Source organism: Cynocephalus volans, chromosome X, assembly GCF_027409185.1.
Source record: "Cynocephalus volans isolate mCynVol1 chromosome X, mCynVol1.pri, whole genome shotgun sequence".
Lineage (NCBI taxonomy): Eukaryota > Metazoa > Chordata > Mammalia > Dermoptera > Cynocephalidae > Cynocephalus > Cynocephalus volans.
This window is the reverse complement of record NC_084478.1, coordinates 105,764,051-105,776,486: the sequence shown is the minus strand read 5'-3', so window position 1 is coordinate 105,776,486 and position 12,436 is coordinate 105,764,051. Positions and strand designations below refer to the sequence as shown.

The window sequence follows — 12,436 nt, the reverse complement described above, 5'->3', positions numbered from 1 at the left end:
ACAGTATCTGTGGGTCAAGAATTCAGAAGTGCCTTAGGTTGGTAGTTCTCACTCAGAGTCTCTCACAGACTGCAGTTAAGATGTTGGCTGGGGCTGCAGTCATCTGAAGACTTGACTGAGGCTGGAGGATCCACTTTTGCAATAGCTTACTCATGTGACTGGCAAATTATACTGGCTATTGGTGGGAAGCCTTAGTTTCTCCCCTGTAACACTCTTGATAAGCTTATTTACAACATGACAGTTGACTTCCTCCAGAGTGAATGATTTTAAAAAGAGCAAGGTAAAAGTCATGATGTCTGTTATAATTTAGCCTCAGGAATCATACACTGTCATTTCTGCACTATTGTACTGGTTACACAGTCAGTTCTATTTAGGGTGTGAAGGGACCATACAAGGGCATAAGTGCCAGCAAGAAGACTCACTAAAGATTATTTTAGAGGCCAGCTACTATAGTCCTTCCTCTGGTCACCAAAAATGTATGCCCCTCCCATATGAAAAATACACTCACTGTCAGGTTCCCAAAATTTAATAGTGCATTAGTCTATTTTCTGTTGCTTATAACAGAATTCCTGAAAATGGGTAATTTATAAAGAAACAATATTTACTTCTTACAGTTTTGGAGGCTGTGAAGTCCAAGGTCCAGGGGGCACATCTGGTGAGGGCCTTCTTATTGGTAGGGACTCTCTACAGAGTCTTGTGGCAATGCAGCGTATTATATAATGAGGGTTAGGTGAGAGCATGTGTTAACATGTTCACTTGCTCTCCTCATAAAGCCACCAGAGCCAGTCCTTGACAACCCATTAAACCTTTAACCCTTTAATCTATGAATGGAATAATCTATTCATGAAGGCAAAGTCCTCACAACCCAATCACATCTTAAAGGCTCCACCTTTTAATTACCACCTTGGGTATTAAGTTCCAAAATGAGTTTTGGAAGGGACAAATATTCAAACCATAGTGTTCCTCCCCTGGCACCTCAAATCTCGTGTTCTTCTCACATACAAATAAGTTCATTCCATCCTCATAGCCCCAAAGTCTTAACTCATTTTAGCATAAACATTCAAACCATAGCAAATACCATTCCTGCATTAGCTCCGAGTCTAGAATCTCTTCATCTAAATCATGTCCTAGGGTAGATGAGGCTTCTCTAGTACATCTCCTCATGAACAGTTCCTCTTTGTCTAAAAACCTGTCAACTAAACAGAAAACCTACCTGCTCTCTACACACCCAAAATACAATAGTGCAAGAGGCATAGCTATGATAACCACTATAGACACTCCCATCCGAGAGGGAGAAAAACAGGGGACACACTGATCCAAATAAATTATGAAATTTAGCTGCACAAATGTTGAAAGTTCCTTCATAAAGCCTAAATCCTACACTTGGCCAGGAATTATTTTGCATGGCCCTTGGCTCTGCCTCCTGTGCTCTTGGTTTTACACTCTGAGTCCATGCTTTCAGTTGCATAGTTTTCTCAACCTGCTTCCTGTCTGTATAAGTTTTACAGTCCAAAGTCCTCCTTTCATTTTGCAGTTTTCTGTCCCTTTCAGTACGAGCTAGCAGAGATTCTTCCTAAATAATTATTTATAATACTTTGTGTATATCCTATGAAGATTTTGGAAGGTTCACTCTATCAGACTTTTTCTACCTTGAGCTTCTGCTGAGACTGCTGAGGGACAACAATCTTAAGCCTCTTAGAAGCTTTATTTTTTAACTCAATAAATCTCTCAGGCACTGTTTTGCATTTTCCTGAGGTCTTGACAAAGAATTTTACAGCCAGACTGTGAGATTTTTCTTTGTACCCTGTTTTTCTGACAGTGACTTAGATTTGATCCCTGCCCTAGAGTCATTCCCTCATTTTAACAACGTCTGCCATCTGGAGAGGTAGGGACTTTTGAAAACAAGCAAGCCTGGCTCCTTTTTGTTTAACCATCCTTCCTTAAGCTTACCACTCTCTTCTCACATTTTACTATGAACAGCAAGAAGAAACCAGGAGGCACCTGCAGCACTCTGCTTGGAAATCTCCATAGCTAGACCACCCAGTTCCTCAGGTATATTTTCTACATACCGTATTGCCGCAGGTAACAGTGTTGCTAAACTTTCAACAACTGTAAAACAGGGATCCTCTCTCTTTTGTTTTCCATTAACATTTTCCCACCTTCCTTTAAGCCCTCATCTGCAGCTTCCTTAAAGTACATCAGGATTCTGTTAACAATCTCTTCTTCAGGCTTTCACTAACATCTCCTCAAAATCTTTCCAGCTTCTGCTCACTACCTAGTTCCAAAGCTTCTCCATATTTTAGGTTTTTATCATGGTAGTACTCTATTCCTAACACTGAAATCTGTATCTTTTCCTGCATTAAAAATTACTACAACACTTAGTGTCTTAAAATATAAACATTTATCATCATACGGTTTCCATGGGTCAGGAATTGAGGAATGGCTTAGCTGAGTGGTTTTGGCTCAGGATCTCTCATGACATTGCAGTCAAGATACTGCAGGATACAGACAAGATCATTAGGGACCATCTTGGAGGCAGGCCACCACACATTCGAAATAAATATTTACTTCTATACCTTATTTTCATTTGTATTCATAACGTGTAATTCTCGTTTCCACAACACTTGGGTCTTTACTAGCTCAGACCAAAACTCTTGACTTCCCCACTGTCTCACACTCCACAGTTGGTCTGTTAGTACACCCTATTAGGTCCACATTCAGAATGTATGCCCAGTTCAGTTACATATCCCAGCCTCCACTGGTACCACGCTCCTTCAAATCATAATCATTTCTCACTGATACTATAGCCAGTCTTTTAATTGGCCTTTCTGCTTCTACCGTTGTTTTCCATCAGTCTATTGGCAATATGGCAAAGTGATCATTTAAAACAAAAATCATATCATGTTACTACCGTGCTCAAATCTTCCTATGACTTCCTATCTCACCATAAGCAAAAACCAAAGTCTTCACATGTTCTATCAGGCCCTACATGATCTGGCCCAGGTTTACTTCTGACTGCTTACCTACTTCTCTCCTCTTCCTCACTGTTTCAGCTACAATGGCTTCCATACTGTTCCTACCTCGAAACCTCTGTATTTGCTGTTCCTCTGCCTGAATGTTCTCTCCCCAGATACACCTCTTTTTTTTTAATAGAACACATTATACATTTTATTCCTTTTAAAAATTTTTGCTTATTACCTCTCGCCTTCTTCTAAAATGTAAGCTCTCTGAGGAAAGAAACATTGTTTTGCGCATGCTGGTATTCCCAGCATATGGAATAAGGCCCAACTCATGATGGGTATTCTGTAAGTATCTACTGAATGCATGAATGAACAAATGAACTTTTGGAGAGGTCAAATTAGGGCTAGGATTGTACAGTGTTACTGTGGTCAAGAGAAAAAAATGACACAAAAAACAATGATATGATCATCAGTGTTAAACGCTGTAGAAAGGTCAAAGAAGATGAGGACTGAAAAATGACAAGGGACAAAGAACACTCAGTAGTTGTAACGTAGTTGTGAAAGCAAAAATCATTGACAAGATAATGAGTGAGGTAAGAAATCACACAGGCTGTGAGTATTCTTTTGAGAAAGGATAATGGAAAAAAAAGGAGGGAGGAAGCAGGAGATAAGGGAAGGAGGGAGAGAGGAAAGGAGGGAAGGAGAAAGAGAGAGAGAAATAGGACAGACAGCCCAGTGGTTAAGAGCTGGAGTCAGACAGTTATGGATTCACATCCAAGCTCCACCACTAAATACTTGCATAATTTGGGGCAAATTGCTTAAACTTGGGAACCTCAGCTTTCTATGTCAATTGGAAATAATAGTATTGCCTTCCTAATAAGGTTGATGTGAAAAGTAAATGCAAGAACTCATGTAAAGAGTTTGAGTTAAAATACTTGCTTGCTTGGAACATAGTAGGAGCTCAGTAAGTGCTAGTTTAAGAATAAGTACCTTAAAAGAAATCACAGGGTTGAAAAAGAGGATTTCTATATTTTGGTGTTTTCTTAGGATATGAGAAGATTTGATCATGGTTAACAACTAAGTGGAATAAGCCAGTGGAGAGAAGAGATTGAATATGTAAGAAATGTGAAGGTAAAGTGAAAGCGGACAATTTTTAATGGTCCTGTAAAGAGAGAAGTTGAATGAGAGGGCTTCTCTCTTGCATTGAAGTAAAGAAGGACAATGGAATGAGCAACAGGGAGAAATTCAAGAGAAGGGGGAGAGCTTACTTTTATTTAATAAAACAGAAGGAATCACGGCATCTGCTGAGAGGATGAAGATGTGGGACTCAAACTAGTATAATGCACTGCCTCATTCCTCCAACTTTGCCTTTGCTTTAAAGGCTCAGGCATTATTTCTGCTCAAATTTATCCACTTCTCCAGTGTTTCCCACAGTCTCCATCACCATCAAACGCCGTTTTATGCCTGTCTTGGCAAGTGAGAAAGTATTGAAAGCTCCTTTTTAAAAGATGATGCTCATGACCTGGTAGGTTTTTGTTGTTGGTTTTTAACAACTCTCGACAAAGTGTGCATCGCTCAGGATGCATCTCAAAAATAATTTTAAGAGGTTTTTGTACCTCTCTTACTAGGTTGTTGATAAACATATCCTAAATGGATAGGTAAATCATCGTGGGGGAAACATTTTCTATTTTTTGTTTGGCTAAAAGCTAGTCTACCTAGTATTTTGTTTTTATTTGTTGTTAGGAAAAGGGGTTTTTTCTAGGTTGAGATTGGGAGAGGATCAAAAGCAGAGAATGCGGGTGGGCTGCTCAAATCTTCTGTAGTAGGATGGTCAGACTGAAAGAATCACATGAATCGAACTGGCACTCTACCGCTGCGGCAGCGAAGTGTGATAAAAAAATGACTTAACAGCACTTTGTGCTTCCTGGTGACATTACTTCACTCCAAGGTTAACTAGCTCTATTTGTAGCTTTGAATAAACTGAGAGACACAGAAAAGGGTGAAGGGGAGAAACAGTGGGTCAGCTCTTACATTTGAACATACTTTTTGGTCTGATAAATGCAATCATCATCAACAACAACAAACATTTGCTGAGTGCTTAGTACTTTGAGAGTAGTTCTAAGGTCACAGAAATGATTTTTAATGTCACTGCTTAGTGCTGGGAGATTTATCAAGAGACAAAGAAGACATCAGTTGGAAATTACTTGCACAGCTTTGTAAAAGACAACTGGGTTATCGAAGTCATTCCCTCATGTCTTCCAAATTCTCACTCGTGAAAATGTTAAGTGTAGAATATGTATTGAATTTTTTTCACACCTTTGATTTAGATAGGATAGTGATAGCTGCATTTTTTACATGCTAAATACTCTAAATGAGTTAGAAAACATTTGGAGGACATAAATATTGTTTATATGTATATAATCTATATATACTTTATATATTTTTTTTATATATATTTTAGTTACATATATATATATATATATATATATAGTTATGGAATCCTTAATGAAGTTACTAAACCCCAATAATAATTGTTTCTATAGGAAATTTAATTCATTTTCTGACAGTTTTCAGGAACACATTGCAGCAAATAATAAGGATCATATAGATTTTGTTTCTATTTCAAAATTTATCTGTCTCTTAAATACACACCTTAACATCATTTACCAGCCGGAGTGTCTTGATTTGAATCAGCTGAAAAGTGGTGTTCTCTCCACAAGCCGAGAGAAGATTCAAATCCTAGAGAAGTACAGACTTGTTAAAAACTCAAGTACTTAGAAACTTGCTTTGGAAGCCTGTTGCAGAGAGAATCTCAGGGAGAAAGGCACGATCTAGTAAAGGAAAAAAAAAAGGCTAGAAGAAGGAAGGTTATATTCCAAGGAAGTGGCTCTTTAAAAGGAGAGGCATTTCAGAATATTCCAGAAAGACTACTCTGAAACCTTGAGGAAGCTGCTGGCCCTTCTGAAGTTCAATGAAGTAGGGAGAAAGGAAGTAATGGTAAACTGGAGTCACAGAACTTTGAGTGGCTTAAGAAGCACCCCTGAGCATACTCTGTAAGGTTTAGTGGCCCAAGTATGTACGTTACAAGGTAACATGAAAATGTAGAATTCAACTTATATTCTAGTTTTGCTTCCTTTTTCTTGGCTCTGTATTGAGTATTGTTTAATTTATTTACTTGGGGCTTACAAAGTGAAAGAGAACCAACATAACCAATTTACCCAAAGTTTCAGTGAGGAGAATAAATAGTGGGGAGGAATATAAATTGGTACAACTTTCTGAAGAAAATTTGCCATTAAATTTTTAAGAACTTGAAAAATATTTGTAGCCTTTGACTCAGGAATTCTACCTCATGAAATTTATGTTAAAGAAATAATTGAATGTGCATAAGGTTTTATACACAAGATTAGAGATTAATAATCCTCTTCCTCCTCTCCTCCCTTCCATTATAGATGATAAAGAACATTCAGAAAAATATTATCATGATAGTAAAAATCACCTATAATTCCACTACCCAGAGACAGTCACTCCGATTACACTCTTCTTGGTGTTGTTTTCTTCCAAACGGTGTTAATTTGTCTATTTAAGGCCATAAAAAATTGCCACAAATTTAGTGGCTTAAACCAATACAAATTTATTATTTTACAGTCACATAAGCCAGAAGTCTGATGCAGGTTTTACTGAGCAAAAATCAAGGTGCTGGCAGGGCTGCATTCATTTCTGGAGACTCTAGGGGAGAATTAATTTCCTTGCCTTTTTAAGCTTCTAGAGAATGCCCATATTCTTTGGCTAATGGACTCCTTCCTCCATCTTCAAAGCCAGCAATGTTGTACCTCTCTGTGCCTTTCTTCAACAGACACCTCTCCTTCTAACCACAGTCAGGTAAGATTCTCTGCTTTTAAGGACCCACATGATTAGATCTAGCCCACTCAGATAACCTAGGAAAATCTCCCCATCTCAAGGTCCTTAAACATAATCACGTCTGCAAAGTTCCTTTTGCCATGTGAGATAAATATCCACAGGCTTTGGGAATCAGGACATGGACATGTTGTGGGGTATGAGGGGGAAGGGTACATTACAAAGCCCACCACACAAATGTTTTCATGTATATTCAAAAATATATCTTTTCTAAAATCGGGACCATATTAGCAATACTTTTGTATCTTGCTTTTCTTCTACTTATATTTTGAGCATTTCTCCATGTCATTAAATGTTTTTTGAAAACATGATATTTTTTTTAATGCTGCATAATATTTAACTTTAGGGCTCTACTGCAATTTAACCATTTCTCTACTGTTGGACCTGTAGGTTATTTTCAATATTTCTAAAAACCTAATTCAGCACTGATTATGAATATCTTCTACATAAATCTTTGTGGATAATTTGAAACAACTTTAGGATAAGTTCATAAAAGTGGAATTATTCCATGAAATGTTTTAGGGGGAAATCTTCTGAGATAATCATATTCATTCTTTCAATACATATTTGGTGAATGCATCACAATTTTACTTGTGTGTGCTTTCTTCTTTTCATTCTCACTAATCCTGCCTGGGTCTATGCCACCATCATCACTGGTCAGAATAATTGTAATGCCTTCATAAAAAATTTCTCTGTCTCTAGTTTTGACCCACTCCATTCTGTTCTCCAGATAGCTATTCTCTAGATGAAGGGACTCTTTTTATCTTAAGTAATGCTTTTTGTTTTGCCTTAAAGTCTATTCTGTATATATCAATTTTTTTGTTTACTAGTTAAATAGAGTAAGTTTTTTCATTATTGTACTCTCAAACTTTCTGTATCCTTATGTTTTAAAAGTATCTCTTAAATCAGTATATAGTTGGATTTTGTTTTTTTCTCTAGTTCAACAATCTTTGTCTTTCATTGGATCATTTAGTCCATTTATATTTATTGTATTTGTTGATATATGTGTTTATATCTACCACCATATTTTGTACTTTCTATTTTTCCCACCTAGCTTATGCTCCATTTTCCATCCTTTGTAACATTTTTATTTTTTATTATTATTCCTTTTTTCCTTTTAATAGTTTGGAAGTTATATATTTTTAGTGATTACCTAAACATTAATAAATTCTAATATCAATGAATTATATTACTCTCCTCCCAGACAGTAGAAGGTCCATAAAACACTTTAACTCCACTGACTTACCCCTTACTTATATGCTATTTTGTCATGTATTTTAATTAATCTATGTATTATTAAATCCCATGGCATTCTTATATAATAATTATTATTCGTTTTATACTGCCAATATTTATTTGTACTTATCCAGATATGTACTAACATCTTTGCTCTTCATTCCTTCTTTCAGGTCTGACCTGCCAGTTAGGATCATCTTCCTTCTGTGAGGATCCCGAGATGGCGGTGACTGCAGTGGTTGGCATGGAGTAGCTGAGGTGGAAAAGGCGGCCACTGGGCCTTAGGCAGCCGGGAATCTTGTGGACCTTTCCCTTGCCGTCTCTTAAGGGAGGACCGCTGCCAGTGGCTCGTCGTGGGGGCTGACCGCCACTTTGCCCTTTTCAGGAGAGGCTGCCTCATTTACAGGCAACAGCTTTGAAGTATGGAGAAGGAAAAGAACTGTTTCTTAGCTGCAAAAGCAAGTCTCTAAACAGGGAACACGGCGCCGGGGCTGCTGTGGATGCAGACAGGATCCCGGAGGCCGGTGCCATGCTGAAGGCGGCCAGCTGCCCTATTCAGGATTCGAGGTTTCAGGCCGGCATAAAAGAAGATTCCTGGGAGCGCCCGAACCGCGCCGCGGGACTGAATGAGCAGCCCGAGGTGGCGGCAGCCAAGAACGGGGACAGCGACGATGCAGAGGCAGAGAGGGAGCCGCCCGACCCGGCACAGCCCTGTAAGTGACCCCCGGCCCGGCCCTGCTCGGGGGGCGGAAACCCGTCCGGCTTCCGCCTGCCCCACGGGGCCACTCACCGGCCCCGGGGCTGCCTCCATTTTCTCAGGTGGTGGCAGCTCCGGCCCGGCTCGGCCAAGCCTGTCCTCCTCGCCCAGCTCGGCTCCTCACTGAGCCTTCCTACTTGCTTGCCCCGGCATGGGGCTTCCCGGGGCCTGCGGGCTGGCCTCCCTTCCCACTCCCTCTGCGGTTCTCTGGCAGGGCTGGTGGCGTGGGGTGTCCCCAGCCAGCGTCGGGAGGGCAAGGAAGTACGGGCTGGGCTGACTGTCACTCCACTGCACTCTGGGCTCTGGCCCCTGGTAAACTTCCTGTTACTGGGAGGCAGATACCATCTCTGCGGCCACCAGTTTGGAAAAGCGCCTAACCAATTTCTGGTTAGGAATAGTGTGGGCAGAGAGTTCCCAAGTTCACTTGAACCTGCCGGAGAGCTGACTACAGGTGGGCACCGGACTCAGTCCGCGCCGGGGGGATTCAAAGGTGAACCATGTGCTGCAGGCTCCTCCCCTGAGGAGCTCACGCTCTGGTGTGGGAGATAAGACAAGTACTCAAATAACCGAGATACCAGGAGGAAGGTGATAAGTCCCGAGAAAGATCTACACAGTGCTACAGAGGCACCCAGAACGACCGTTCGTCTGCGCCTAGCAGAAACCTGGTAGACTTCCTGGGCGAGGCGGTGCCGAGCAGGGACTTGAAGGCCCAGCTGATAGACGAGGGCTGCAGAAGACACGTCCCAGCCCAGCCCAGTGCGCACAGAGCGGGGAGACGTCCGGCTAGGGAGGCGGAGACTCGACAGAAACCACACACCCTGTGGGGTCACCACTGCACGATCCAACAGCCCGGACCAGAGTGCACGGAACAGGGAGAAGTCCTGCACGGGAAGTGGAAGCTCAGCAGAGACCACACACCCTGCGGTACCACCCCATGATCCAGCAGCCTAGCAGAGTCCAAGGTGACCAGAGAGGTGGCTCCCCGGAGAGGCCCAAGACCCGAGGCAACCACACACACAAGGCACTAGAGGCCAACTGAGCAGTCACAGAGATAGCCATACCAAATTGGCAACCATAGCAACATCTTAGTTAGTCAATAGTCTCAAACCGGTGGACTGTGAACCCCCTGCCACAATGAATAAACATCAAAAAAAAAGGATCATCTTCCTTCTGCACTGAAGTATACTCTTTAATATTACCTTATTGCAGTCCTCTTTGTGACAAACCCTCTCAGATTTTTGTTTCTCTGGAAATGTTTTTTATGTTACCTTTATTCTTAAAGGACATTCTTTTTTAACCAGTTATAGAGTTCTATAATCGACAGGTTTTTCATCACATGAAAGACTTTTTTACACAGTTTTATGACTTTCATTACTGCCTTTTAGTAGTCAGACACTGTCCTATCTGTTGTTCTTTGAAAGTAATCTAGCTTTTCTCTGAGTAATAACTGATTATGGTATTCTACAATTTTATCATTATGTGTCTAGGCATCGATTTATTTTTATTTATCCCACTTGGGATTTGTTTGAATTCTTGAATCTGTGGATTGATGTCTCTCATTATTTCTCAAAAATTCTTAGTCAAAATCTCTCCTGATATTCTCTCTTCCCTCTTCTTTCTCCCTAGACTTTTGGGATTTTGGCTAAACGTATGATACAGTTTCCTACTCTACCCTCTATGTTTTCCTACTCTACCCCCTCTCCTCATTTGGGGTCTCTCTATAAAGCATTCTGTACAGTTTTCTCTTATCGGCTATAACTAATCTGTCAATCAAGTTTCTAAGTTCATATATTTTATTTTTCATTTGCATAATTTCAATTTCTTTCTTTCTAAAATCTGTCTCATTAACTTCACATCAAAGTATTATATACATACAGAATTGTGCAGATATTATAAGTGTTCAGAATGATAAATTCTCACAAATTCAACACAGTTATAGAATCAGCTTCCAGATCAAGAAACAGAACATTGCTAGCACTCCAGAAGCCACACTAAGGACACTTTCTAGTCACTATCATGAAGGTAACCACTAGTCTGACTTCTAACAGCACAGATGAGTTTTGATCATTTTTATACTTTGTGTAAGTAAAATTATACAAAATGTATATACAAACTCATATGTGTCTGGTTTTTTTCATGCAACATTATATTTATAAGATTAATCCATATTGTTTCATATAGTTGTAGATTGTTCTTTCCCCACTATATCATGTGAGTATACCATAATCTATCCATCCTACAAGGGGTATTCAGGAAGCTTTCATTTGGGGGCTGGTGAGCATATATCATAGGGTAAGTATATGGGTAGCTTAATTAGAAACTGCCAAATCATTTTCCAAGGCAATTGATAGGGTTTGGGTATGTTGTTCCCCCAAAGCCCATGTGAAAATCTGATCCCTAATGTGGCAGTGTTGGGAGCTATTTTGGTCATAGGGTGTGGATCTCTGAGTGAGTTCTCATTCTATTAGTTCCCACAAGAGCTGGTTGTTTAAAAGGACCCTGGCACCTCTCCTCTCTCTCTTGCTTCTTCTCACCATGTGATCTACTTGTATCTGCTGGCTGCCCTGCTGCTTTCTGTCACAAGTACAAGCAGCCTGAGGCCTGTACCAGATGCAGCTGTCCCAGAATTGTGGGCCAAATAAATCTCTTTTGTTTATAAATTACCCAGTTTCAGGTATTCTGTTATAAACAACAGAAATGGACTAACACAGAAAATTAGTACCAAGGAGTGGGGTGTGGCTAAATAGTTACCTGAAAATGTGGATGTGGTTTTGGAACTGGGTAGTGGGCAAAGGTTGGAGGAGTTTAGAGGACTCAGAAGAAGACAAAAAGATGAAGGAAAGTTTGGAACTTCTCAGATATTGGTTAAATGGCTGTGGCCAGAATGTTGATAGAAATGTGGACAGTAAAGGCCATGCTGATGAGGTCTCAGATAGAAATGAGGAATTTATTGGGAATTGGACAAAAGATCACCCTTGCTACACCACAGCAAGGAACTTGGCTGCATTGTGTCCATGCCCTAGGACTTTGTAGAAAGTGGGACTTAAAAGCTGTGAACCAGAATATTTGGCAGAAGAAATTTCTAAGCAGCAAAGCATTAAGGATGCTACATGGCTACTCATAACACCCTATGCTCAGTTATGGTGGCAGAGGCATGACGTAAAGCCAGAATTTGTAATTAAAGGGAGCAGAGTGTAAAGATTTGGAAAATTCCCAGCAGCCTGGTCTTGTGGTAGAGAAAGAGAGAGCATTTTCAGGAGAAAAATCCAAAAGTACAGAGGCGAGACTGGACTCATTGCTAGAGACATTAGCATGTCTATGAGGCAGCCAGGTGGGTGCTAATAGCCAAGACAATGGGAGAAAGGTCCCGAAGGCATTTGATAAGTCTTGCAGGTCTCCCCTCCCATCACAGGCTCGGAGGCCTAGTAGGACCAAATTGTTCCTGGGGACAGACCCAAGTTGCTGCTGCCCTATACCACCTTGGAACACTGCTCCCTCCAGTTGCTCCAGCTGTAGCTAAACTGGCCCCAGGTTTGACTAGACCTGCAGCTTCAGAAGATACAAGCCA

At 40.6% G+C, this 12,436-nt stretch overlaps 1 protein-coding gene across 1 annotated transcript in view; it reads left to right on the top strand.

The window, feature by feature from the left end:
• LOC134368152 (histone H3.3A-like) overlaps window positions 1–8,364 on the top strand; it is a 64,024-nt gene extending 55,660 nt beyond the window's left edge. The window contains exon 4 of the mRNA XM_063084701.1: window positions 8,285–8,364. Coding sequence (XP_062940771.1) covers window positions 8,285–8,364 — 80 coding nt within the window. The remainder of the gene's footprint in view (window positions 1–8,284) is intronic.
• The last annotated feature ends 4,072 nt before the right edge of the window (window positions 8,365–12,436 follow it).